At 43.5% G+C, this 26,858-nt stretch overlaps 1 protein-coding gene across 3 annotated transcripts in view; it reads left to right on the top strand.

Annotated features, from left to right (window-relative positions):
• LOC124262297 (craniofacial development protein 1-like) overlaps nucleotides 1–26,858 on the top strand; it is a 35,887-nt gene that overhangs the window by 7,539 nt on the left and 1,490 nt on the right. Inside the window, exons 1-5 of one of the 3 annotated variants that reach the window (XM_046696800.1) lie at nucleotides 8,219–8,296; nucleotides 9,771–9,927; nucleotides 10,460–10,798; nucleotides 17,710–17,850; nucleotides 18,938–19,023. In XM_046696800.1, coding sequence (XP_046552756.1) covers nucleotides 9,790–9,927; nucleotides 10,460–10,798; nucleotides 17,710–17,850; nucleotides 18,938–19,023 — 704 coding nt within the window. In that variant the 5' untranslated portion in view covers nucleotides 8,219–8,296; nucleotides 9,771–9,789. Of the gene's footprint in view, nucleotides 1–241; nucleotides 358–657; nucleotides 787–8,211; nucleotides 8,297–9,770; nucleotides 9,928–10,459; nucleotides 10,799–17,709; nucleotides 17,851–18,937; nucleotides 19,024–26,858 lie in introns of those variants that run through there. The other 2 variants (XM_046696787.1, XM_046696794.1) reach the window with 2 other exon arrangements.

A 26,858-nucleotide genomic window follows, 5' to 3' on the forward strand; every position in this document is an offset into this window, starting at 1 on the left:
CCACAAATCTGTTCAGCACATTACACATCTTCGTTTGTCTTTGTTGTGATACATTTATAGTCTTGACTGTTCAGTGTTAGGAATAGGGCACACGTGGGTCCCTAAACAGGCTGTCTCATATAAAGGGATTTGGTATCCTTTCCCTGTGATGTTTGATGCTGTAGCCATGTTTGTTGAAGCAGTGGGTAAAATAGTCCTAACAGTGAAATGGTGCACATATTTATTAGACACTATGTTTCAGCCAACCAACATCAACCCCAAACAGTCACCATCACAGGCAACACCTGAATCTGGGATCACAACATCAACAAAGATGACCATCACAAAGGTTTTTGATTTTGCTGGAGAGGAGGTCAAGTATGTAAAATGTGAATCAATGGAGTAAAATGTATTGCAGTGATAACCATGATAACAGGTTTATTGATGCACATTAAATGATTAATTATGCAGTTGAAGTTGTTGCAGTTAGAACTGCAAAGAGTATTCTGGACAAGGAGCACTCATCATACTTAGCAAACTGATAGTTACCACAGTTATAGTAAAGATATAATGTTTGCAGGTGTCACTGGTAGAATAACTTTTGAGTCAAAGTACAGGAATATTGATACATTACTTTTGCGTGACAAACCAAAAAGGGGACTGGTTGAACTTTCACAGAGTAACCAAAGAGGTTGATGTCACGTCAAGAGAGGCTCAGGAAGAAATAAAGAAACAAGAAAATTCATCTGCAGAAGCTAAGAGCAGTACACCAAGTACGTCGGAGAAGCCATCAGGGTTATCTGGCATGTGAGTACACCACTGACTACAGGAGGCTTGTCCACAGTATGTATCAGGAGAGTATTACAGAGTGTGTATTTAGTAGCCTTGGTATATGCTCAGGATACGGTTTCATCATTTTTCACTACCTGTAGCTGGTGCATCCAAGAGGATGCACCATGAAATAATATACCCGTGAAGATCCGGGTTAGAGCTGGTCTTCAGCAACCCACGTTTGTCGTAATAGATGACTATCGGGATCGTGTGGTCAGCTCGATTACTTGGTTGACACATGTCATCGTATCCAAAATGTGTAGATCAATGCCTACACTATAGATCACTTGACTGTCTGGTACAGCCTTTCACAGTATAGCTGGCATGTTGCTGAGTGCTGTGTTAAACAACAAACAGACAAACATCGACAAATGTCTACCATATCACTGTCACCAATAGCAGACGATTCCTTATCCACAGACATTCATGAGCAGCTTCACTTTCTCCTGAACAACTCTCCATACTGCATGTCTGGAGGAAGTGTTTGACAGATGGTTGCTTTGTACCTGACATTCAAAAATCACCCTTTTCACTTAGATCACAGTTGGCAAAATCAGCTTGTCCTACAAGTGACATATTACACAGTGACCACTGACATATCACAAGATCATGTACACAGAGTGTGGTCTAGTAACTGATTTGTGAGCATGAAGCAGTTTTGTTCACATTTGTTACTTCTGGTAATTGATTCACCCAATACACATAATATGAAAAGACTTATCTCTTATGGAAATTTTATACCAATAAACTGCTGCCATGCACTTGTGGAAAATGTTCCATGCACTGAGTGTAGCCTGATAATAAAAGTAACCTGCACTAGCAATATTTTATTTGTGCTGGTGCAGCCTGGATATAGCAGAATTGATCCCTGATGCAAGTTTGGACAGAGGAGAACCAAAGCTTATGAAACTTCTTATGGACATTATCGACATTTTTTGTTTATCTGACCAAAAGATTGTGTGTAGCTTTTTATGATTGCATCATGTTTTGTTGAAATCATTCAATTTTTCCTTATCCTGACTCATGCTAATTATGCTTGTCTCCTTCCTCTTGCAAATGATAGTGGAACACTTGAAATCCCTTGAAGTTCCCTTTAAAAAAGCGGACGTAAAATCACATACCCAAGAGTAGCGTCCCTTTCCTCCCTTTGGCGCCCAAATGGTCACATGATCGGACATATTTGTCACTCTCTCCTTCTTCGCCCTTGAGGACGGTTGTGAGAGCACCTGGGTCCTTATACAGCACATGTCCTTTTATATTTTCGGACCTTACATCAAAATTATTGCTGTATACAGTTTTTAGGATTATATTCTACATTACGGTTGGAAATTTGATTTAAATTTTCCGTTGTTTGACATGTGTTTTCTTCATGGTTACATTTGATGAAAACTTGTATTCGTTGTAGGTACCGAGTGTCTACGGCTGACCCTCATTTATTATGTCCTAATTGCACTGTTTCATGTTCTTTCAGCTCTCGCTGTAAGTCTTGTGTAAATTTAAATTCGGTTGAATTTAATAATTACGTTTTTTTCATCCATAGACGTGCTAAGGACTGGGTACGTAGGTATTCACAAGTCATGTCTAAATCAAGTGATTGCACTGATAACCGTGTGTTAACCACTGCTGCAGATATTCATAATTCTAGTGAATTGCTGAACGTTTCTCAGGAGCAGGTCGATGTACCAGGGGTGAACGCCGGAGGCCATGAGAGATCATCGTCTACTGAGCTGATCTCATCGCAGATGAAGAAGGCCAAATCTTCATCTTCGCAGAAGAAGAAGTCTACTACCATGAAGACTTCAGCTGAAGTCTAAGGTCAGCTCTACACAGAAGACGAGGTCTTTCTCAGCCGAGATTGTTCCTCCGGAAGAAGCAGATGTTTATGATGATCCACCCATCCTCATACCTGAAGTCACCATCGTCAGTAAGAAGACGAAACCTGCTTCTACAGCTACATCAGCATTGGTATCAGCGCAGACATTGACAGAAGACCTGCTATCAACGCAGACATCAGGTACCAGAGATAGCATCAGCGTCAACTCTTCAGCGAGTCCAGCGAGCCTTAGATGACGTCTCTTCAGTATCAAATGCATCATCCCTGCAGCAGTCTCTTCAGACAAAGCAGAACTTCAACCTGGGACTGTTTATGCAACAGTTTACAGACAGTTTACATCGATGATGTCGATGATGGAACGTCGATCGCTCAAGAGAAGGCTGTTATGAAGACCGCTACAACGTCTACTAGCCTGCGTGAAGGCTCTACAGTCTCCCCACCACATCTGGATGAAGAGGGAAGCCTGCGCGAAGGCTCACGGACACGACAATCTTCCCCATCTGAAGTAGACGCCCCAGAGAGTGCTGCTAAGAAGTCCTCGCAGGAAGGAATCGAGGCGTTCTCCCGAACCCTACAGACGTCGCAGATATGAGTCGTCATTTCCATCAGACTCTGACACCCATCAAGAGCCTGTGCGAAGACACTCCTACAGAGAGGAAGATACGTCCAGGAAACCCACCTTCGCAAAGGCCTAGAGAATTAACTCAAACCTCCAGGAAGGATTCAAGATCGCATCAGGATCGATCAGCTGCGCAAAGCTCATCTTACAGATCATCCTATAGAGACTCAAGTCGTCGTGCATCCATAGAGCGAGAGATGCCTAAATCAGAGGATGAAGGTGAAGGCATATTCTCTGATACTGAAGTTAACTCCTGGATCGCCAATGGCTTGGACTTACCTTCTAAGGACGCAGATGAGGCGTTTACCTACAAGATGTCCAACGATGATTTCGACACGCTCACCTTTCCACCGATCGACCCGATCTCTCAAGTACCAGCAACCTCTACTAACGTCAGCTGCAGCATAGCAGACCCCTCCGATGACAGTCGCCCTGCGCGAAGGAATATTAGCCATGCAAGCTCGCCCGGATGAAGGCCTGCACGAACGGTTACGTTCGCGAAGATCTTTACCGTCAGAAGTATCAGCAGTTAGAAACCTGGAGGATTCTACGAAAGCCAGCTTAGCATTAGCAGTCCACGATTTAGCCTCCACGCAGTTTCAGCGTCTCAGCAGGAAGGATTCTAACACAGAAGTAGATCCAGTCGTTCTCCAGGATTCTACAGACTGCGCAGATACAGATCTTCCAACTTGGACCTTCATCAACCTGCGCGCAGGCACTCATGGGGAGGATTATGATCAGAGTCAGCCATTCAACGATAGCAGATTTCCTCTTCATCATACGGAGCCCTTCATGGTACATCAGGGTTTGAGATTACAAGATCATCAGTGAATCCCGTAATAGATCTTCAAGATGGAAGATAAGAAGATAACGCGACTGGACACTACAACTAGATGTTGGCTATTTTGCATCAACGTGTAGCTGAAGGAAGAGACGCACACCTGAAGTAACGATGTCAGATAACATCCGATGAAACACTGAAGATGAATTTTCATCACATGCGCTTACACAATTTCAAGGGGACAGTTTGCAGCATTGTCACAGTGCCACAGCGAGACATCGGTTACGGTCAACTTTACAGAACATTTTTATAAGATGACGACTGCAGTAAAGATTATAAAGTTGAAGGATACAGTCACAACAGACAGGGAACAGTCTGCTTACATCGGTAGTACGCAGCGAAGTTTTCGCGCGCTTCCACTCAGCCATCAAGACACGTGTTCACTCGTGTAACTCCGGTTACGGACAAGGCCGAGTGTTGACAAAGAAATCAACAACTGCACAAGATTCTACGAGGATCATTTACCTGCAACACCGGTGACGTCACAGTCACGTGTCAGGAAGTCGTCTACAGTTGTAAACAACTCTTTCAACGTGGGAAAGGCTCCATTTACAGTCCAGTTAGCAGGGTACAGCATGGTTCGACTGTCTTCACGGGTCATAGAGGACTTCCCCTGTCAGCAGAGTTAATATTGGTTATCTGGGACTTGCAGCGACAAGCGTGAGACGGTTTCTGCTCGTGGCAGCTGGTCGGCTATAAATAGACTTCACATCGATGGCAGTCCCAGTACATCATACATTTTTGCTGATCTAGTGATGACGTATTATGCATCATCGCTGCACATTGTTTCGGATTCTGGTGACAACATCTTCATTACATATTACCAGAAGATTGATGAGACAAGCTTCAAGCCATGATTCCAGAATCGATCATCTCTCCGCTTCCATGATGGACATGGCAAGGGCTCCTAGATCCACGTACCTACATCGTAGGATATGATTGCAGAAGATGGCTAGTAATGTCCTAATCGGAGTTGGAACCAAAACAGGATCTTCAATTTCTGGGAATATGGCTCATCACACCACAGGATCACACGGTCGTCCCAGAGGATCGTTGGGTCAAGATACAACATATGATATCTCAAGCAATGCTCTCTCCGTTGACACTACGTGCATGGCAAAGCATGCTTGGTCTACTCACCTCAGCTCAAGACATGACTCGCAGAGGGAGACTACAGCTGCGCCCACTACAAATATTTGTGAACGCCCATCTCGACAGTCTGGATCCGCTGATACTACCGGACAGCCTGAAACCATAACTCCTATGGTGGACTCGGAAGTCGAATGTTTGCGGAGGAACCTTTTTGTCAGAGCCGGTTTGCAACACTCATCTCTACGTAGATGCATCGCTACAAGGTTGGGGTGCCCACTTCGACAACGAAGTGGCAGCAGGGAAGTGGTCGAGTCAGGATCAGAGTCATCAACTTGTTGGAGATGAAAGCAGTAATCAACGCTTTACAACACTGGTCCAGCGTACTAAAGAACACAAGACTCATGGTCCACACCGACAACTCCACAGTGGCATTCTACAAGGATCAACAAGATCAATCAGTCTGCTACAACTCAGCTTTCTCCTGTTCAGCATCGTCGACAACCTGAACATCTACATGAAGGCATGCCACATTCCAGGAGCAAAGAATGTCATAGCAGACGCCCTATCTCGTCCACTACAACCATCTCCGACGGAGTGGATGTTACACCCAGAAGCGTTCCGGTTCGTCATACAGACAATAGGATCTCCACTGGTAGACCTGTTTGCAACAAAGTTCAACAAGCAACTACCAACATTCGTCTCTCCGATTCCGGATCCTCAGGCATGGGCAACAGATGCTTTAAGCATCTCATGTGAAGGACTAAACGCTTATGCGTTTCCACCTCCAGCACTACTACCACAAGTAATACAGAAAATCAAGCAGACAACAACGCTGCAACTGATTTTGGTCGCGCGCCCTATTTGCCAGCGAGGGTATGGTTTCCCGTCCTCATACAAGAACTCGGAAGTCCAACCCAGAAACTACCAGAGTGGTCGAACCTGCTCGTCCATCCACACACCAAGCAAGCTCACAGGAATCCGGCATTGTTTCAGCTACACGCGTGGGGCGTATCAAAAGCTTTCCTGAAGACTAGAGGGTACTCCGCCAGAGCAGCAAAAGCAGTAGCACTAACTCTACGCAGATCAGCTCGCAACTTGTAAGACGACAAGTGGCAGAGATTTGAACAGTATGCACCAAGAAAAGGCTTTACAGCAGTAAAGCAACCCATCCTCAAGTGGCGGAATACCTGTGTCATCTGCGACAGCCGAGACACTTAAAAGGTTCAACAATCTCAACGTACTTGGCTGCTCTCAGCACAGTTATCACCATGAAGACGGGTGTCAAGCTGACCAAAGTACCATAGATACTGGCACTACATGCTCGTTCAAGTTGGAAGACCAACAAAAAAAATTCAAGGCTCCTGCCTGGGATCTCAGCATAGTTCTACAACATCTCACCATTGATGCCTACGAGCCTTTAGAACGGACATCCTTTGAACTACTGACTCAGAAAATGCTGTTTCTGATCACTCTAGTAACAGCAGAATGGATGTCAGAAATACATGCTCTGGACTTTGAACGAACATGATATGAATCATCACATCGTGACATCGTACATCTAGGACTGAGATGGGATTTTATTGTCAAGAAGCAACTGCCCAGCCAGCCTGACAGACAGTTCCACATCCCAGCACTATCTACAGTTCTTGGGCCACAGGATACACAGGATCTATCCTTATGCCCTGTCACAGCACTAAAAGTCTACCTACAAAGGACAAAGTAAGGAGACGAAAATTCAAGCGCCTATTCATCCCCTTATCCACTGAGACGCCCACGGAAGTCTCTCGGACAACGATGTCGATCTGGATGAGAGCCGTTATACTAAGGGCCTATAAAGCAGCAGGACTTGAGCCTCCACGAGCCTCCAATCCACATGAAGTCAGAGCCCTGGCGTCAACACTTGCTCTGCATGGAAACTGCTCGATTACAACTATAATGGAGGGCTGCTTTTGGAGCTCGAACACGGTGTTTGCCAACCACTACCTCAGAGACATTGCCACCGAAGACGTCTCAGGCATTCACCAGTTTGGGCCACTTGTTGTAGCACAACAACTAACGGTTCCACAAAGGCGCTGAGAAAATCTCACCCTTTTTATCACGTGACTTGTGAAAACCAACACTCTGGAGAGCAAATGGTAAAAGTCCATGCACACGTCTAGGACAGACTAGCATGAGTGATAGACCCTGTACTTGTATAGGACATACTTGTACATGAAGAAGAAGCGTGCATTAAGAGATGGAGTTGCAATAGGTAACTAATGGAATATTAGTATATCTAAAATCCACACGAAAATGCCAAGGGAAGTTTCCGAAGAAATCTGACAAGTTGTGGTCCCCCAATCTCATCAGAGAGAAGTTGAAAGAATCTTCAACAGTGCCGTCATATATTCCCAAGGGGGGTAGTACAGGACGTAAATCTACAACCAGTGAATCCAGAAAGTGGCTTGACCCACCACCGTTTCCGACGGATTCTGCAAGCATAATTAGCATGAGTCAGGATAAGGAAAAATATGTAATTTTCTGACTAAAATTGATACTTTATACTTATCCTGACTCATGAGGTTAGCCCTCCCAACCTCCCCTCTTATGGCACTCTTGATTTCCCTGTAAATCCAGGTGTCGGGCTTACATACGGAGAGAGTGACAAATATGGCCGATCATGTGACCATTTGGGCGCCAAAGGGAGGAAAGGGACGCTACTCTTGGGTGAGTGATTTTACGTCCGCTTTTTTAACTTCAAGGGATTTCAAGTGTTCCACTATCATTTGCAAGAGGAAGGAGACAAGCATAATTAGCATGAGTCAGGATAAGTATAAAATATCAATTTTAGTCAGAAATTACATGATTCTTTTGATTTTGTTAAACATCAACTTAAATGACGGCGATCTGTATTACTATTTGAAACTGGTAGGTGAAGGTGAGCTACTTCATGTATAGTGTATATAGATGAGACCATGTAGAAACAGGCTAGTCTGTGTAGCTGTGTGTGTAGATGGATTGGCTTTCTGTCAACAGTGGTGTGAAAAGGCCAGCTGCAGGGGCTGGGGGCCTGGGAGGGCTCCTCAACAAGATAGGCAAGAAGCCTAAGATGAGTGTGCTGGTGAGTATAGACAAACAGCTGTTGACCTCAGTGCATTCTGCTGGTTTAGATTGAATAAGTGTATCAACTTTGAGTTTGGAGATGCAGTTTTCAGAAGTCATATGTACCAGTCATAACTAGTGGTGTAATGATTCATCGATAGTATCGATGTTTGCATCGTCAACTAAGCGATACGTGTGCATCGATACAAAACACATTTAGGCAATATATCAGGATATTTATATCGCAAGGGTCTATGATACATCAATGTATCGCCACAAGAGACGATATATCCCGATACTAACATAAACTACCAAGAAACCTATTAAAAAAATAGAGAGAGAGAACGCCTACCAGATGGAATGTTAGCGACTGAGCTCATTTTGGTGCAAGGGAGGTAACTCTAAATTGAATATCAATCGTGATTTTCCGACTCGGTCCGTTTATTGACTCGGAGACATGCGCACAAAAAGCCCGGCCCGAAGATGACAGACGACACGATAGAAATAGTCGATCCACCGGCTATATTCAAAGCTCGAATTTGGTCGAGGTTTGGGTTTGCGGGTAAGAAATCTGAAGATGGAAAGATTACTACCGACAGAAAGCACGTTGTATGCAAGATCTGTAAGTCTCACCTGAAATACAGCGGAAATACAACAAATCTTCACTCTCATCTTGTTAGACACCATCCCGACGCTGTGAAAAGTTTAGAAATTCCAAATGTTCGTGCTAACGCATCGTGTAAATCAAAAGCAGGTACCATTCAATCAACATTAAAAACGTCCTTCTCAAGTGTGAATAAGAAACTTGATGTACCACAAACCACCAACATTATGGACGCAATTGCCAAGTTCATAATCAAAGATCTACGGCCGTATTCTGTTGTTGAAGATGAAGGTTTTCTTCATTTGATCAGAACTTTGGAACCAAAATATAAACTCCCCTGACGGCAACATTTCTCTGAAAATGTTGTGCCAGCTCTTTATGAGGACGTAGAAACAGCCCTTATCACACTGATGGATGGTGCCATGTTTGTTGGGATAACAACTGATGGCTGGATGTCGAGATCAAATGAATCATTTGTTACTTTCACAGTACATTTCCTTGATAAGGAATGGCAATTACACAATTCTGTCCTCCAAACACGAACAATGGCCAACAGTCACACAGGTGCAAATTTGGCCAAACTTGTCTACAATGTCCTAGAAGAATGGCACATTCCTCCCAACAAAGTCGCTGCTGTGACTACTGACAACGCTTCGAACATGGTAGTTATGGTGAGGGAAACAAATTTGACACACGTTAAGTGTTTTGCCCATACCCTCAATCTCGCCTCCCAGAAGGCTCTGAAAGTGTCTACAGCCAGCCGGGTCCTTGGCATTATCAGGCGGATAGTGAGTTACTTTCACAAAAGCCCGAAAGCCTTTGCTATTTTGAAAGAAAAGCAAGTACTTCTGAACCTTCCAAGACATAAATTGAAAAATGATGTTGCAAGGTGGAACAGTTCTTACGAAATGGTAGACAGATACCTTGAGCAACAGCCAGCGATTCAAGCACCACTCCTGATGAAGGATTTTAGGAAAACTGGTGATACACATCTACCAACGAGCCTCAATGAAGTAGACATGTCAATAGCCGAAGATATTGTGCAGGTATGTTCATTTAAAATTATTAAAAACTAGAACTTAATTTATCATTCATTCGTTTCTTAGTGTCTACTGTTTAGGTATGTTATCTGTAGATTCTTGATAAATCTGAACTGTAACTTTTCTGTGAATATTAATCTTCAAATTCCTGGATATCATGATAATGTTGAAAACATTTTACTTAAATATATTTGATCAATTTTAAAAGATTTGAATTTCATTAATTAAAACCTATACTATGAGTTTGATTGTTTATCAAAACAGAATCGGCTTAAAATCAAACAGTAGTCCAAAACATATAAAATCTGTTATCAAAAAGTAATGATAAATGAAAACAAATAAGAGCATTGCAAATTATCTTGAAAACATATCAGGGGTTATACATCTTATAATATGCTTTAGACCATCCACATACCAAGTATCTGCTCAAACGACCTAAACACTTCAAATATAATTATATCAGTATTACTTTAAATATAATTCATTCGTGTTTCATGCTAGCCAATTTTTATATTTTCTGAGTTTGTTATATTTTCAGGTGATGAAACCAATGAAGACTGCCACTACAGTGATGTGTGATGAGCAGCAACCAACTCTCTCTGTGGTCTATCCCTTGTACAGTAGTCTACTAAAGAGCACAGCACCAGCCAACTGTGATGATACAGATTCACGCACGATAAGGGAGATGAAGAGAGCCATGCACGAGGATCTTAACCATCGTTACCAAAGTGACGTAGATGTGTCCCTTCTCCACAACGCAGCTGCCATGGATCCCCGTTTCAAAGACTTGCCCTTCTTGAGTGATGTTCAGAGAATGACAGTATTCTCCAAGATAGCAGTTGAGGCTTCACATTTGGTGAATATTGCAGCCTGTGAGGTATGTTACTGTTTAACCTATGATGCAAGAAAATATGACAGTTAAGCATTATATGAAACAGATACATGTGACTTGTAAAGAGAAATAAGAATCAAGTTTGTATTAAGCAATAGGCTGTATTTTTCCTTATCCTGACTCATGCTCTTTTGCTTGTCCCCTTCCTCTTGCGAACATAGTGGAACACTTGTATCTCCTTAATTGAAGCTCCCTTCAATGTAAAATCACTAATTGGTACTCACCCAAGAGTTGCCTCCCCTGCCGCAAGCGCGGGAACAGGTGTCGCCACGCTCTGGCCTCATGCTTCACTCTCTCCTTCTTCGCCCAGTGAGCAGGATGTGAGAGCGCCTGTGTCTCCTTACACACTATATCCTTTGGTTTTCTTAGTTAGTTACCTCTTATAGTTTACTATAAAGGTATAGCTAGTATCCTTCATTAATTTGCATTGATAATTAATCGTTATTTCTACTGTTTATTCACGTGAGTTAAGTGATTGTTCAGCTAGTATTACGTTGATGAAAAACTGTACTATTTGTAGATTACGTTTTCGCTGCGGATCCATGTAGTATGCCCTAGTTGTACTTTCATGCCTTGTGCGTTTGATTCACGTTGCAGTTACTGCATTAATTTAACCAATTCTGCCTTTAATAAATACCATCTTTGCGTCTTGAGGCGTGTTGCAGATAGGTCACGCAAACTAGGTGTAGACATGGCCGATACATCCAGTTTCCCATCCAGTCAGCTGCTGTCGAAGCGATCCCCTCCCGTCTGGTGTTCTGCTTGAGACCCCATCGGAAGAGGGGCGTGGGATGCAGTCCGTCACCTCTAAGAAGCGACCGGCCTCCCCAGACATCCCGTCATCGCAGATAAAGTCCAAGAGGGCCTCAGCGTCTTCTCAACGCAGACTTCGTTTACCCCAGGGCAGCGTCATCCTCCAAAGGGAAATCTCACGAAGTCATCGAGAACTTTCTCAGCAGAGATCGTTCCAGCAGCAGAATTGGGCCTCTACGATGATCAACCAATCATCATACCCGACATATATACCACAAGAAGCGACCAGTGACAGCGACAGTGACTTCAGCAGAGATCACCATGCAGCCTGATGCCTCTACACTGATGTCAGGCGAGATCGCTGAGGGCCCCACCGCTATCAGCGCAGAGAGGGCACCATCTACTACGCGCGCAGATCATCCCAGGCGATCTAATGAAGCAGATCATGATCATGATGGAAGGCCACTACAGACTGGAGAAGCAGCCATCCCAGGGTCGAGCCTTGGCGAAGGCTCCAGCGTGAACAGCACCCCAGAGGCACCCCCAGTCAGCGTAGCAGCCACGGCGATGCGCCTTCGCGAAGGAAGTCACAGACCACCTCCACGAAGGACCCAGATGTACAGCCTTGAAGGCCTTCGGCGGCGGAAAAAGATCATCACCCTCTTCAGCGTCATACTCAGATCACGGAATCTGATCATCAGACCTCCGCGGGAAGCCTTGGCGAAGGTCATATCACCGTTCCCCAGGACGGACGCAGAGGAAGCTTAAGGCGTTCGCGAAGACACCTGAACCCAGATCGTCATCATCATCTAAAAGGACATCGAGGGACTACACAAAGAGCTTGCGAAGCTACCAGCGGTCCCCTCATAGGTCGCCAAGAAGATCAACCTATCGATGTAGATCACCAAGGCGATCGCCTCGCCGATCCTGCGCCCGATCTCCACGTACATCACCACGTCGATCACCTCACAGGTCTGCACATAAGCCTACAACTAGATCTCCACAAGCGTCAAAGCGATATAGAGATAGAGCCACACAGTCCTACATCAGAAGAGCAACAACCTCTCATTTATGATGATGGAATGGAAGATGATGGAGGAATTATTTTCTCAGATGCAGAGATAAGATATTGGATGGTCAATAATCTAGATCTCTCATCACCTTCCAAGAGTGGCAATTCGAGCAGACTTATCTGATGAAAGAAGGCGATGCAGATGCTATTACACTACCCCAATCGACCGATTAGCGGTACCACAGAACCTAGATACAGCATTCAACAAAGCCACGAAGGTTCAAACACCACATCTGCCAAACTTTCCGCGCCAAGAAGTTCTCCGCATAATATGGACCCTTCTTCAAAGCAAGACATCGATGAGAACTACAAGCTGATCTCCGATGCCAAGAACAAGTACTACAAGATTGATGATCGAAAATTGGTTCAGATAGAAACCATGGCGAGTATGTTCTTTGGTCTAAATAGATCTAGAACAATAAATGAGACACTTATCACCAGATTTAAGTAACCACGACCTCTGAAGATGATAGAATGATTTACTCGGCCCTACTGATGCAAAGAAGGACCAGCAGTTCTTAACAGATCATCTCCGTCTGTCTCAGCAGCACTGACCTTAGCTTCGTCGTCAAGGCCTCCTCGCTTCCTGCAACTGGGGTGAGAACTTTAAAGCTCCACTATATACAGCCCGTGGTCTTCCCCATCCATCTTTGGCGGAGGAATAGACAAAGTCTCCAAGGGAAGTCACCAAGGATTCCAGAGAAGTCCTGATGATTAAATCGATGGACAAGCTAGCCAGTGTCATTCGACAGACTTCACAAAGATACTCAGGGAGATCTAAATTCACGGGCCTACAAAGAGCAAGAGACAGGAAGATAGCCAGTTCAGGGGAAGAGATTCTTTTAAATAAGCCCATATGGCAACTATAGAGGAGGGTCAGGAAGAGGCAGGACACCCAGAGGTTCCCGCAACTATAAGCGCTGAAAGACAGGTTGGAGCGACTGGAGTCTTCCACCCCAGCCGTTCCAGTACAACCGTCACAAGTGGGTGGGCGTCTCCAACTACACTGGGAAAACTGGGGAATACTTCAAGACACCTATGTCTCCAACATTCTTCAGCGCTGTTTAAGTATCCCACTACAGGCCAAGCCTCCACTAACAGTCAACCCTCCCAAGTTCGAGGTACAGGCACAGCAACTACTAAAGTTAAGAGAGGCTGTTACATTACTCCTAACCAAGCAGGCCATAGAAGTAATAGATCAAGGAAACATCGAACCAGGTTTCTACTCCCCAGTTTTCCTAGTACCCAAGAAAAACTCCAAGGAGAAATACAGACTCATTTACAACATGAGCTTCTTCAACAAGACTTATCTCGCGCAGACCACCGAGGTTCCACATGATACATCTACGCGATTCACGGCACATGATTAGTCCCATGGACTACATGGGCAGTATAGATCTACAAGATGCCTATCTGCAGAATCCAGGAAATACCTACGGTTTACTCTAGGCGGGTTACATTACCAGTGGAAAGTACTCCCATTGAATAACATCAGCCCCATGGTTATTCACGAGGGATAGCGAAACCGATTGTCACCTATCTACATCGTCAAGGGGCTACGCGAGTCGCGTTCTTCCTCGACGACGGGATACAAGTAGATCAAGATCCACAGCATCTCAAACTACAGTTAAACTACATCATAAAGCTACTAACACAGCTGGGATGGTTAGTAAACTTACACAAGTCGGACCTAGTACCATCGCCAAGATCTGCAATTCCTAGGCATTCGATTTATCACCAATCTCAACCCGTATAGTAGGTACCAGAAGACCGTTGGCTCAAGATCCAACAGATCATTCCTCCAGCCCTACTCTCTCCGCTACCACTTGACAATGGCAGAGTTTACTAGGTCTTCTAACATCAGCCCAAGACTTGACAGTCATAGGCAGATTACAGTTCACGTTCCTTACAGGTCTTCATCAACACACATCTCGGCGACCTACAACCATTCAGTCTACTGGAACATCTCAGACCTCATCTACTATGGTGGACCAAGAAATCGAATGTCTGCGAAGGGATCTGTTTAGCAGAGCAGAATTCAAAACCCATCTATATGTAGGCGCGTCGCTCCAAGGTTAGGGAGCTCATCTCACCAACCAGGCGGCATCAGGGTTATGGAATCAGCTAGAAAGCAAGCTCCACATAAACTCATTAGAGATGAAAGCTGTAATCAACGCCATAAGACATTGGAGCAACATTCTACAGAATCGCACCTGATGATACATACCGACAACTTCGACAGTGGCGTTCTATGTGAACAGGCAAGGCTCAGCGAGATCGCCGAACCTTTTGACTTTAACCTTTCAACTGTTGAATTAATCCAAGATCTAAATCTACATGTCAAAGCATGCCACATTCCCGGAGCCAGGAATATACTAGCAGGCGCTCTCTCTCCATTACATCTACCGTCGCCGACAGAATGGATGCTCAATACAGAGATATTTGCACAGATAATCAAGCAAATAGGAGCACCGCTAGTAGATCTATTAAGCCACAAGATTCAACAATCAACTACCGACATTACGTGTCACCAGTTCCAGACCCACAAGCATGGGCAGCGGGCGGCTCTAAGCATATCATGGGAAGGCCTCAATGCGTGCGCGTTTCCGCCCCAGCAATAATACCTCAAGTATTACAGAAAATCAGCCAAACACAGAGCCTACAACTCATTTTGGTGCAGCCCTACTGGCAGGCCAGAGCGTGGTTTCCAGCTCTAATACAAAGAAATCGGTCAACCGGCACTAGAGCTACCCAAGCTCAAAGCTGTTAATACATCCACACACCAAACAGGTGCACAGAAACCCAGAAGTATTCAAACTTCACATTATGGACTGTATTAAAATGTGTTTAAACAAGAGGATATTCTACCAGGGCGGCAAAAAGCGGTCAGCTTTCCTTACGATACTCAGCGCGTAACATGCGGCGACAAGTGGCACAGTTTGAAAATTATGCAGCAAACAAGGGTTTTACAGCAAGAGATGCTACGCATCCTCAAGTGGCAGACTATTTGTGTTACTTACGGCAAAACAAACATTTAAAAGGCTCGACATTATCAACATATCTTGCAGCTTAGTTCTGTGATTTCTATGAGAGCGGGTGTTAAATTGACAAAACACCAGAGTTACTGGCCTTACTCGTGCTTTCGATTGGAGGACCAAAGCGGAAGTTCCATGCCCCAGCTTGGGATCTGAATGTAGTGCTACAACACCTCACAAGTGAGGATTATGAACCATTGGAATCGACAACCTTTGAATTTCTCTCACAGAAAACAATTTTCCTGTTATAAGCTAGCCACGGCAGCCAGAATATCTGAAATTCAGCTCTAGATTATGAGAGGATACAGTTTGATGACAATCAAAACACAGCACCTGGGATTAAGATGGGATTTCATCGCCAAAAATCAACTACCAGGACAACCAGACAGGTTATTTCCGTCCCTGCGCTATCCTCGATTCTCGGATCTCAAGATACATTGGACTTATCTCTATGCCCAGTCACGAGCTCTCAAAATCTATTTCGTCGTTCCAAAACAAAGGCGAAGATCGCTCAGAAGATTGTTCATCCCGTTATAAGCCTACTAATCAGACAGAAGTCTCGTACCACCATATCTATATGGATAAGAACTGTCATTCTCTGCGCCTACAAGGCAGCAGGACTGGACCCTCCAACAGCATCAAATCCACATGAAATCAGGGCATTGGCCTCCACCCTCGCCCTTCCACGGTAACTGTTCATTGAATACAATTATGGAAGGATGCTTCTGGAAATCTAACATGGTGTTTGCTAATCACTGTCTGAGAGATATCACCACCGAGGGCGTCTCTGGCATTCACCATTTCGGTCCTTTGGTCCTCGCTCAGCAACTGACAGTCCCTCGTGAAGCGTTAATATTCACCCCACACGAGATTATTATGTATATTATACATACATTATTTAGCTTATAACTCCACGGAGTTCTAGGGCTATGTATATATTTAGCTTAGGTTATTCAACCTTAAGCTCATACTGAGATTTTATGTTCAGTTGTACAGCTTTTCTATCAGAGTAGCTTGTTATATCTATAATTGGTATATCAGTCTATTAGTAATGTAATACCCCAGTTATGGTATATATAACCTATGGCTTATTATAAAGGAAATATCCTAAGTCAATGCCTTTATGAAGTTCCCAAGAAGTTATTACAGTATAAGTTATTTAAATCACTAATTATTAATCCAAAGTATTCTGTTTATGCCCACCACCACTCCGATTGGATTCTACAAACAAAAGAGCATGAGTCAGGATAAGGAAAATATGTAATTTTTGAGTAAAATTGATATTTTATACTTATCCTGACTCATGAGGTTACCCTCCCATCCTCCCCACATAACACTTTGGATTTCCCTGTAAATTCAAGTGTTGGGCTGCATAAAATCAGGAGAGAGTGAAGCATGAGGCCAGAGGGTGGCGACACCTGTTCCAGCTTAGCGGCAGGGGAGGCAACTCTTGGGTGAGTACCAATTAGTGATTTTACATTGAAGGGAGCTTCAATTAAGGAGATACAAGTGTTCCACTATGTTCGCAAGAGGAAGGGGACAAGCAAAAGAGCATGAGTCAGGATAAGTATAAAATATCAATTTTACTCAAAAAATTACATTTCTATATAACCTGGTAACTATTTCTCTTTACAAGTTACAAGTGACATTTGTTTCATTTCATGTTAATTTGTTCATATTTTCTTGTATCTGTAATCTGTAATAATTTCATCTAATGAATAATGATCAAGATTTTATTTTTTATTCATGAAATTCTTTGCAATAAGTATATGATGTAAATTTTAATGTCCATCCACCAGATGAGAAATACAAATTTTGTCTTAAATCAACTTAGTCTAATAGACTCAGTCATTACTATAGTCTGTGTTTAGTCTGATTACATCATGGGATTATGAATTTATGATTGTGATGATATGATGTTATGTTTTGAAACCTGATTGTATCTATTTATGAAATTATGTTTTCTTTCAGGTGTTGAGAAATCTGAATTTGTTAGATCAAGCAATGTTTATGTATTCTTGATTGAATTGTTTCAGGTGACTGTAAAGCAGGAGACAGATGATAAAACTGCAGCAGTACCAGCACTCCCTCTTCTCCCTGATCTTCCTCCTGTGGAATCTCCTCAACCTGAGTCACCTACCCAGACCGACTCTGACACATCACCCCCCAGAGCCAAGGTGATCAAACTAGAGCCTTCCGGATCTTCTGGATCGTCCAAGTGTGCCCAGGATGACTTGCTCGGGGATGTTTACATTATTGGTCAGGTGGATGTGCCTTCAAGGTCAAAGCTAGACATTGTCAATGAGGAAATAAACATGTATAGAAAATCTCCTTCTCTCCAACTTTCTTCCAACGCAATAAGTTGGTGGCAGGAAAATAATATCTACTATCCATATCTGTCAAAACTTGCTAGGAAATATCTGTGCATCCCAGGGACCTCGGTTCCATCAGAGAGAGTCTTCTCCACCTCCAGGGACATTGTGACTGCACAAAGAGCTTCACTGAAAGCTGCTCATGTTGACAGACTTGTGTTTTTGAAGAAAAATCTCAAGATGTAAATGGCGTCTCTTAATGGCATGTGTTTGACGAAGTCAGTTCACTTAAATAATAGTTCTTTTTATTTGAGACAATGCTAACATTGTGGACTTAACGAAGACATTCTTAGTGTGAATTAGTTAGATCTGTCTGCTGTAAAACTATTAACAGATAAAGTTTCAGCTATTTTATCTATCATATCTGTTCTGTTTTTAGAAATTGTAAAGTATCGGGATACGTATCGTATCGCCACCACTGTATCGTGATGATAATCGTCTCGCAGGTTTCTTGCCAATACTTTCATGATATATCGTCTCACCTCATTAAACTGGCATCGGGATATATCGTCTCGCCACTTAGGCCACAATACACAGCTCTAGTCATAACATACATCTACAAAAATCTACATCTCAGTTGCAACATTGTTGCTTCAGAGTGTTTAATTAATTTTCTTTGTTCTTATGTGGTGTGCATTATCAGTATTACCTTGATAATGCACAGATGTGGTAGAAACCTTTCTGTGGGGGGTCACGATGGGGATGAGTAACATCTCTCATTTATAAACATTGTATTGTGTATTATTGCTCCAATCTGATGAGAAAATATGAAAGTAGTGGGATTTTTTGGTGTGTAAGAAACAGATTACTGTACTCATGTCAGGCAGGTACTCTTTACCTTAGGAGCAAAACGTCAGTCACTTGTTTAATAATCTCTATGTCTATATTGCAGGAGAAGTCCAAGATGGACTGGAACACTTTCAAGAAGGATAAAGGAATTGAGGATGATCTACAGATCCACAATAGAGGGAAAGAGTCGTAAGTAATGTGTGGCTTGTCATTTAGGGAATTAGCAGCAGTGAGTTGTTGATATTTGCTGTGAACACATTAAAATAACATTTAAATTTTTTTGGGTAAAGGTCACTTGGTCCACTGCTACTGTAAAGCATTATGCAAGCCTCTTTGCATGATTGTTTCCCATCTTATAGCTCCCCTTTACCTTCCCTGTCCTTCCATTAGTACTCAGTTTAAATACTCACAAATGTGATATGTGAAGATCACTTTAAAATGCTATGTATGATACATGAATGAATACTGATTGACTGAAATCAAATTTCATTAAAAAAATATTCTGAAGGTCAACATGGTTATTGTAAGGTAAAAATCAAATTATCTGCTCAAGCTAATAGTAAGGTCAAGGTCGCTTCTTGTGAAATAACTACAAAATCCACATTTTTCCTTATCCTGACTCATGCTTATTGCTTGTCTCCCTTTCCTTCCGAATGCTAGTGGAACACTTGAATCCCCTTTAAAGCTCCCTTAAAAAAAGCGGACGTAAAATCACTTACCAGGAGTCACCTCCCTTGCCAGGTTTTGGCGGGAACGGCGCCACCCGTCTGCCATGCTCTTCACTCTCTCCTGATTCGCCTGAGTGGGCAGTTGTGAGAGCACCTGGTCCCCTATACGGCTTTATATCCTTTTATTATTTAGGCTTTTCTTCTAAATTAGCTGTATAAGGCTTTAGCTAACATTTACCTACAATATTGTATGGAATTAATTCTCAAATTTCTCTGTTTTTGTCACGTTTTTACGTGATTATTCACATTGTTTACAATTGATGAAACCTTGTTCTGATTGTAGGTATCATTTGTCTGCTGTTGATCCGCATAACCTATGTCCTAATTGCAAGCCTATATGTTTATCTGACACTCGTTGTCAGTTGTGTTTTCACCTGTCTGATATTGCAGTTTACAAATATGCATATTATCTGTCTAGACGTGCAAAGGACAGGTCCAGACGAGAATTACATGACATGTCTAAACCGGCTAAGTTTGCAGAGGACCGGCAGTTGGTGTCTGCGCAGATACACCATTCCAGTGGTCTACCGGGGTCGCCTACGGAGGAGGTTGCCGCCTTAGACAACGCTGGCTCGAGGAAGAGGTCATCTACATCTGAGACACCCTCTTCGCAGTCTAAGAAGACTAGGGCATCGTCTTCCGAGAGGAAGAAGGCAGCTACAGCTAAGACTTCGGCGAAGTCTCCACACGGGGCAACGCAGAAGACGAGGTCCTTTTCAGCTGAGATCGTCCCTCTGGAAGAAATAGATGTCTACGATGAGCCGCCCATCCTCATCCCTGAGATCACATCTAAGACGAAGACGTCTTCTACAATGACCATGCAGGACACCCTATCAACGCAGACGTTCGGCACGAAGGTTCTACGCCCTTCGTAAGAAGCCTGATCCATCTCAGATGCGTCGTCAGTACAACAGACAACGCAGACCTTCAACCCGGGCGCCTTTATGCAGCAATTTACCCAACAGATGTTGGATCTGATGGATCAACGGTTCGCACGCGAGAGAGCTGCGACGAAGACGACGTCTGCGACGAACCCGACATCTGCGACGAACCCGAGTGAAGGTCAACTGAGCAGCACACAACGTCCGTTGGGAACCAACGTCCTGCAGAGCATACAGGAAGATTCCAGCTCGACTACAGCGTTACTTACGACGTAATACCTGGCAGCCATACCAACATGGACTCTGCACCAACTACGTTTGACGGAAGGACCAGACGTTCGCCGAACCCACGCAGATCATCATCGACGTCAGATACGGACATTCGTCACGAACCTGCACCCAACGGTTCGTTACCAAGGAGAAGAGAATCAACAACCGTACGAAGGCATAGAGATTCATCACCATACTCCAACCCTCGACAAAGCCGTTCACCAACACGCAGGCGAAGGCACGCACGGTCATCTGTATCTCCACGCAGGTCCCAACGTAGGATGTCACGAACACATTCACGAACGTATGGTTCGCCACGAAGGTCACCACGCAGGTCGCCTTACACATCGCCACGCATGTCACCACACAGATCGTCTTACAGATCACCTTACAGATCTCCTCGTTCAGACGACAGTAGAAGACATCCATCTTCAGAGCAGGAAGATGACGGTGGAATTATATTTTCCGACTCGGAAATCAAGTCATGGATGGCCAACGGTTTGGAACTCGCATCACCCTCTAAGGAGACCAACGAAGCACTATCATACTTGATGATGAATGATGATATAGACTCACTCACGATGCCACCTATCGACCCAGTCTTAGACGTTCCAGACAACCTCAGCACAGCCTTCAAGAAGGCAGCTAAATACCAGACTCAGAGTATTCCGTCGTTCAACGCTAAGAAGTTCTCTCTACACCACATGGAACCCCTCATGAAGGCCCCAGAGATAGATGAGAATTATGAGATCATCAACGACACTCGGACTAAAGCTTACAAGATAGAAGATAAAAAACTGGCACAGTTAGACACAGTAACCAGACGAACCTTCTTCGGCCTAGCCAGGTCAAGAGCTGTCAACGAGACTCTCATCTCGAAGTTTAAGAATTCAACTTCAGAGGAAGATAGAATGATTTATTCAGCTCTACTTACACAGAAAAAGGATCATCAGTTCATGTCTGAACACCTATCATCCATTTCTGCAGGCTTAACATTATCAAGAAGGCAAGGACTATTATCTTCATGTACTTGGAGCGAGAAGTTTACCAAGACACTCTACAAAGCCCCTTGGTCAGCATCATCCATTTTTGCAGGAGAAATTGATGAAGTCGCCAAGGAAGTCGCTAAAGATTCCCGAGAAGTAATGATGATCAAGTCTATCGATACACTGGCCAGTGTAATACGTAAGACCTCCCAATGTTATTCCGGCAAATCGAAGTTTGCAGGCATCCAGAGAGCAAGGGATAAGAAATCAGGCAACGCTAAAGGAAATAAGGATTCTTTTCGTCGCCCATCCGCAGCTCCAAGAGGTCGGCCCTTTCGAGGCGCCAGAAGTTCCAGATGATGAAATACAGGTTCGGAACGACTGGAGTCTTCCACCCCCAGCCGTTCCAGTACAACCCTCACAAGTGGGTGGACGTCTGCAACTCTACTGGAAGAATTGGGGAATTCTTCAAGACGACTTCGTATCTCAGATTCTACGCACAGGTTACAGGATACAGCTACAAGCAGTACCACCAGTAACAATCAACCCTTTGGTTCACAACTACGCTGCAGACCAGAAGGGAAATCTACTAGAAGCCATCACATCTCTACTAGAGAAAGAGGCAATAGAAGAGATAAAACACTGCGTCACACAAGGTTTCTACTCCCCAATTTTTTCTGGTACAAAAGAAAAATTCAAAAGAAAAGTTCCGACTCATTTACAACATGAGGAAATTCAACAAGATTACCTCCTACCACCCGCAAAGTTCAAGATGATACATCTTCCACAGCTACGACAGCTCATACGTCCGCTAGACTGTCTCGCCAGCATAGATTTACAGGATGCATACTTACACATCCCGATCCATCAGGAATCAAGGAAATATCTACGATTCCTGTTCAACGGACGTCATTTCCAATGGAAGGTCCTGCCATTTGGAATATCGTCGGCCCCCTCGAGTGACAAAGCCCATCAATATATATCTACATCGTCGTGGTCTACGCAGTGCGTTCTACCTAGACGACGGGATTCAAGCTCAGCAAGATCCCAGTCAACTCAAACTGCAACTGAACTTCACCATCAGACTTCTCACTCAACTAGGATGGCTAGTAAATCTCCTCAAGTCGGAACTACAGCCTACTCAGGACTTGCAATTCCTAGGAATACGGCTTATAACAACGAAGAATCGCATTCTCGTTCCAGAGGATCGTTGGATCAAGATTCAACAAATGATCTCAAGTTCTACTCTCTCCGTTACCACTACGAGAATGGCAGAGCCTATTAGGTCTCCCCACGTCAGCTCAAGACATGACACGCAGAGGGAGACTACAACTGCGTCCACTGCAGAGATTTGTGAACGCCACTTACACAGTCTGGATCCTTCAAATACCAGACAGGCTAAAACCATATATCTACTATGGTGGACTCAGAAGTCGAATGTTTGCGACGGAAACTACTTAATAGAGCCGGAGTGCAACGTCCAACTCTACACAGACGCATCACTGCATGGTTGGGGAGCACACCTTGACAACGAAGTGGTTGCCGGGAAATGGTCGAAACAAGAAATGAATCTGCATATCAACATGCTAGAGATGAAAGCAGTAGTAAATGCCCTACTACATTGGTCCAAAGTACTAAGGAACGCAAAATTGATGATCCATACGGACAACTAAACAGTGGCGTTCTACATAAACAAACAAGGATCAACAAGATCTTGCAATCTTCTAGACCTCAGCTTTCAACTATTCAACATAATAGACAATCTCAACATTTATGTGAAAGCATGTCACATTCCGGGAGCCAGGAATGTACCGTATATGACCGTCTATAAGCCGACCCCATGGATAAGCCGACCCCCAAACTTGACCCTCAAAATCAGTGTCAAAATCATATCTCTCATGGATAGGCCGCCCCCCTGCGATGGGTCGCGGCCAACAGAGACCAGAGTACCCGGTAAGTATGTTCCATCAACGACGAGACACCATTACGAGAATATTACATAATAAAGATTACCGGTGTTTGTTTACCTTTTTTTAACGATCACTGCTTGCATCAACAACGAGACGCCATTTGGAAAGTGGATATACAGCATAAGTGTTGGTGAGAATATTACATAATAAAGATTACCGGTGTATTGTGGCAACATGTGTTTGTGTTCCTTTTTATATCCCGACGATCACTGCTTGCATCAACAACGAGACGCCATTTTGTGAAATCGGTGAGTATGGAAATGTGAACCCAAGAGAAAAAGTACCATCGGTAAATAAAAACTGAAGTCAACTTTTGTTTCAAAATATATTATTTAAGTGTCCATATTTCATCTATATATATATGACAATAAGAAAATAGTCCACTAACAATAAACACTTTCGACAAACTCATCCCACAGACAACTGGCAGTTACCAATAATTATAACTTTGGTCCACATTATTCAAAGAATTCACGGTCATATATATTGTGTCTACTCACGGATCGAAACGAAGTGTAGTTGACAGAAAATGCATAATATATTTTGCTTCTCTAAATATCATATTTATTGTAGCAACAAACTGGCTTGCTTATTTTACCCCATTCAACAATCACAAACTGATTACCGCCTCGTTCCATGTCACGTGCTTACCACGTTCATGATGGTCCGTATAACCTTAGTGTTGATTATATATTTTTTACATAAAAACTATTACACAATGCTAGGATATATTTCTTTGGGTTAAATAATAGTATTCAATCAATAGAATTCATCCCGTTATATTATTGTGCATGTTTGAACTTGTTCGCGGGGAAACGTGTGCACAGCTGATTGCTATTTCCGGCTTTGTGTAATACGAGACAAATACGCACGGTAATCTTAATTAATTTATAGAGCAAAAACTGTAACTAAAATTACACAATGCTAGGATATATTTCTTTGGGTTAAATGACGGTATTTTGTATTATATTTTACTGATGACTGCGTCAGGATTCGTCCCGTTATATTATTGTGCATGTTTGAACTTGTTCGCGGGGAAACGTGTGCACAGCTGATTGCTATTTCCGGCTTTGTGTACGAGACAAATACGCACGGTAATCTTAATCCCTGCAAATAAAACAATGCCCAGCAAAAACAACTTATAACTTAAATGGTAATTAATCTTGTCTAGTGATGTTTAATTGCAAATTTGACGTCTCTACTGACAAATTCGTCTTCTGTTGTTTGTTCACGCGAAGTGATACGATGTTGTTTTCTTACCCCTGGAAAAAAGTTTGACGAAAGTGTAACTCATGGATAAGACGACCCCCTTCTACAGACTGCTTTTTTTGGTCCTCAAAATTCGGCTTATAGACGGTCATATACGGTAATAGCAGATGCGCTATCTCGACCACATCAACCATCCCCAACAGAATGGATGTTACATCCACAAGCGTTCAGATGCATCATACAGACGATAGGATCTCCACTCGTAGACCTATTCGCCAACGAGATTCAACAATCAACTGGCAACATTCGTCTCTCCAATTCCCGATCTGCAAGCATGGGCGACAGACGCTCTAAGCATCCCATGGGAAGGGCTAAACGCGTACCAGCGTTCCCTCCGCCAGCGTTAATACCAGAGGTATTACAGAAAATCAGGCAGACAAACAATCTACAACTGATTTTGGTCGCCTTCTTTACTGGCCAGCAAGAACGTGGCTTCCCGTTCTTTTACAAGAAATCGGAAAACCAACAATACAACTTCCAGTTTGGTCGAACCTACTAATTCATCCTCACACCAAGCAAGTTCACAAGTATCCCAGATTGTCCCACCTACACGTATGGAACCTTTCACGAATTGCTTGTCGAAAAGAGGATACTCCGCCAGAGCAGCGAAAGCAGTTATACTAGCTTTACGCAGATCTACTCGTAACTTGTATGACGACAAGTGGCAAAGCTTTGAGAAATATGCATCGAGGAAAGGTTTCACTGCAGTGAAAGCAACACATCCTCAAGTGGCGGAATATCTTTGTCATCTCAGACAAATGAGGAAATTAAAAGGTTCGACATTATCTACATACCTAGCGGCTCTCAGCTCAGTTATCACTATGAAGACAGGCGTGAAACTGACGAAGGTGCCAGAGTTACTGGCCTTGCTACGCTCTTTTAAACTGGAAGACCAACAAATGAAATTTAAAGCGCCGGCTTGGGATCTCAACGTGGTATTCCGACATCTCACCAGTGATGTGTACGAACCACTAGAAAGAACTTCTTACGAATTTCTTACACAGAAAACGCTATTTCTGATCGCCTTGGCAACAGCGGCACATATGTCAGAAATACATGCGCTGGACTTTGAACGGTTACGTTTTGACACACGTCACAACAAGGTTCATCTAGGATTTAGGTGGGATTTCATAGCTAAGAATCAACTGCCAGGTCAACCGGACAGACAATTCCACATCCCAGCATTATCTACAATCCTTGGTCCACAGGATATACAAATATTATCCCTATGTCCAGTCAGAGCTGAAAATATATCTACAGAAGTCTAAAACCAGGAGACGAAAATTCAAACGCCTTTTCATCCCCATATCGTTGGAGACACCCACAGAGATCTCACGTACTACGATATCAGTTTGGATGAGAGCAATCATACTACGAGCCTACAAGGCAGCAGGACTTGAGCCTCCTCGAGCTTCCAATCCGCACGAAGTTAGAGTAAGGAATTATTTGTACATGGATAGGGTCACTACTCCACTTGATACGATCATCAAGAGTTGGAGTTATTTAAATCCACATGTACGGTTACAGAAGAAATGGTATATTGTGGTCCCCCCAAATTACCAAATTATTTCGACATATGGATCAACAGCAGCAGTGCCATTTAAAGTTCCCATGGGGGTATATAGGACGTAAATTCTTCACTAAGGAATCCAGAGGTGGCTTGACCCACCACCTATACCGTCGGATTCTACAAGCAATAAGCTGACTAAAATTGATATTTTATACTTATCCTGACTCATGAGGTAAGATCTCCCAACCTCCCCTCAAGGCACTCTGGATTTTCCAGTAAACCAGTGTGTCGGGTTATAATACGGAGAGAGTGAAGAGCATGGCAGACAGGTGGCGCCGTTCCCACCAAAACCTGGCAAGGGAGGTGACTCCTGGTAAGTGATTTTACGTCCGCTTTTTTGAAGGGAGCTT

This window comes from Haliotis rubra, unplaced genomic scaffold, assembly GCF_003918875.1.
Source record: "Haliotis rubra isolate DU_JTF1 unplaced genomic scaffold, ASM391887v1 Scf12, whole genome shotgun sequence".
In the NCBI taxonomy this organism is placed as follows: Eukaryota; Metazoa; Mollusca; class Gastropoda; order Lepetellida; family Haliotidae; genus Haliotis; species Haliotis rubra.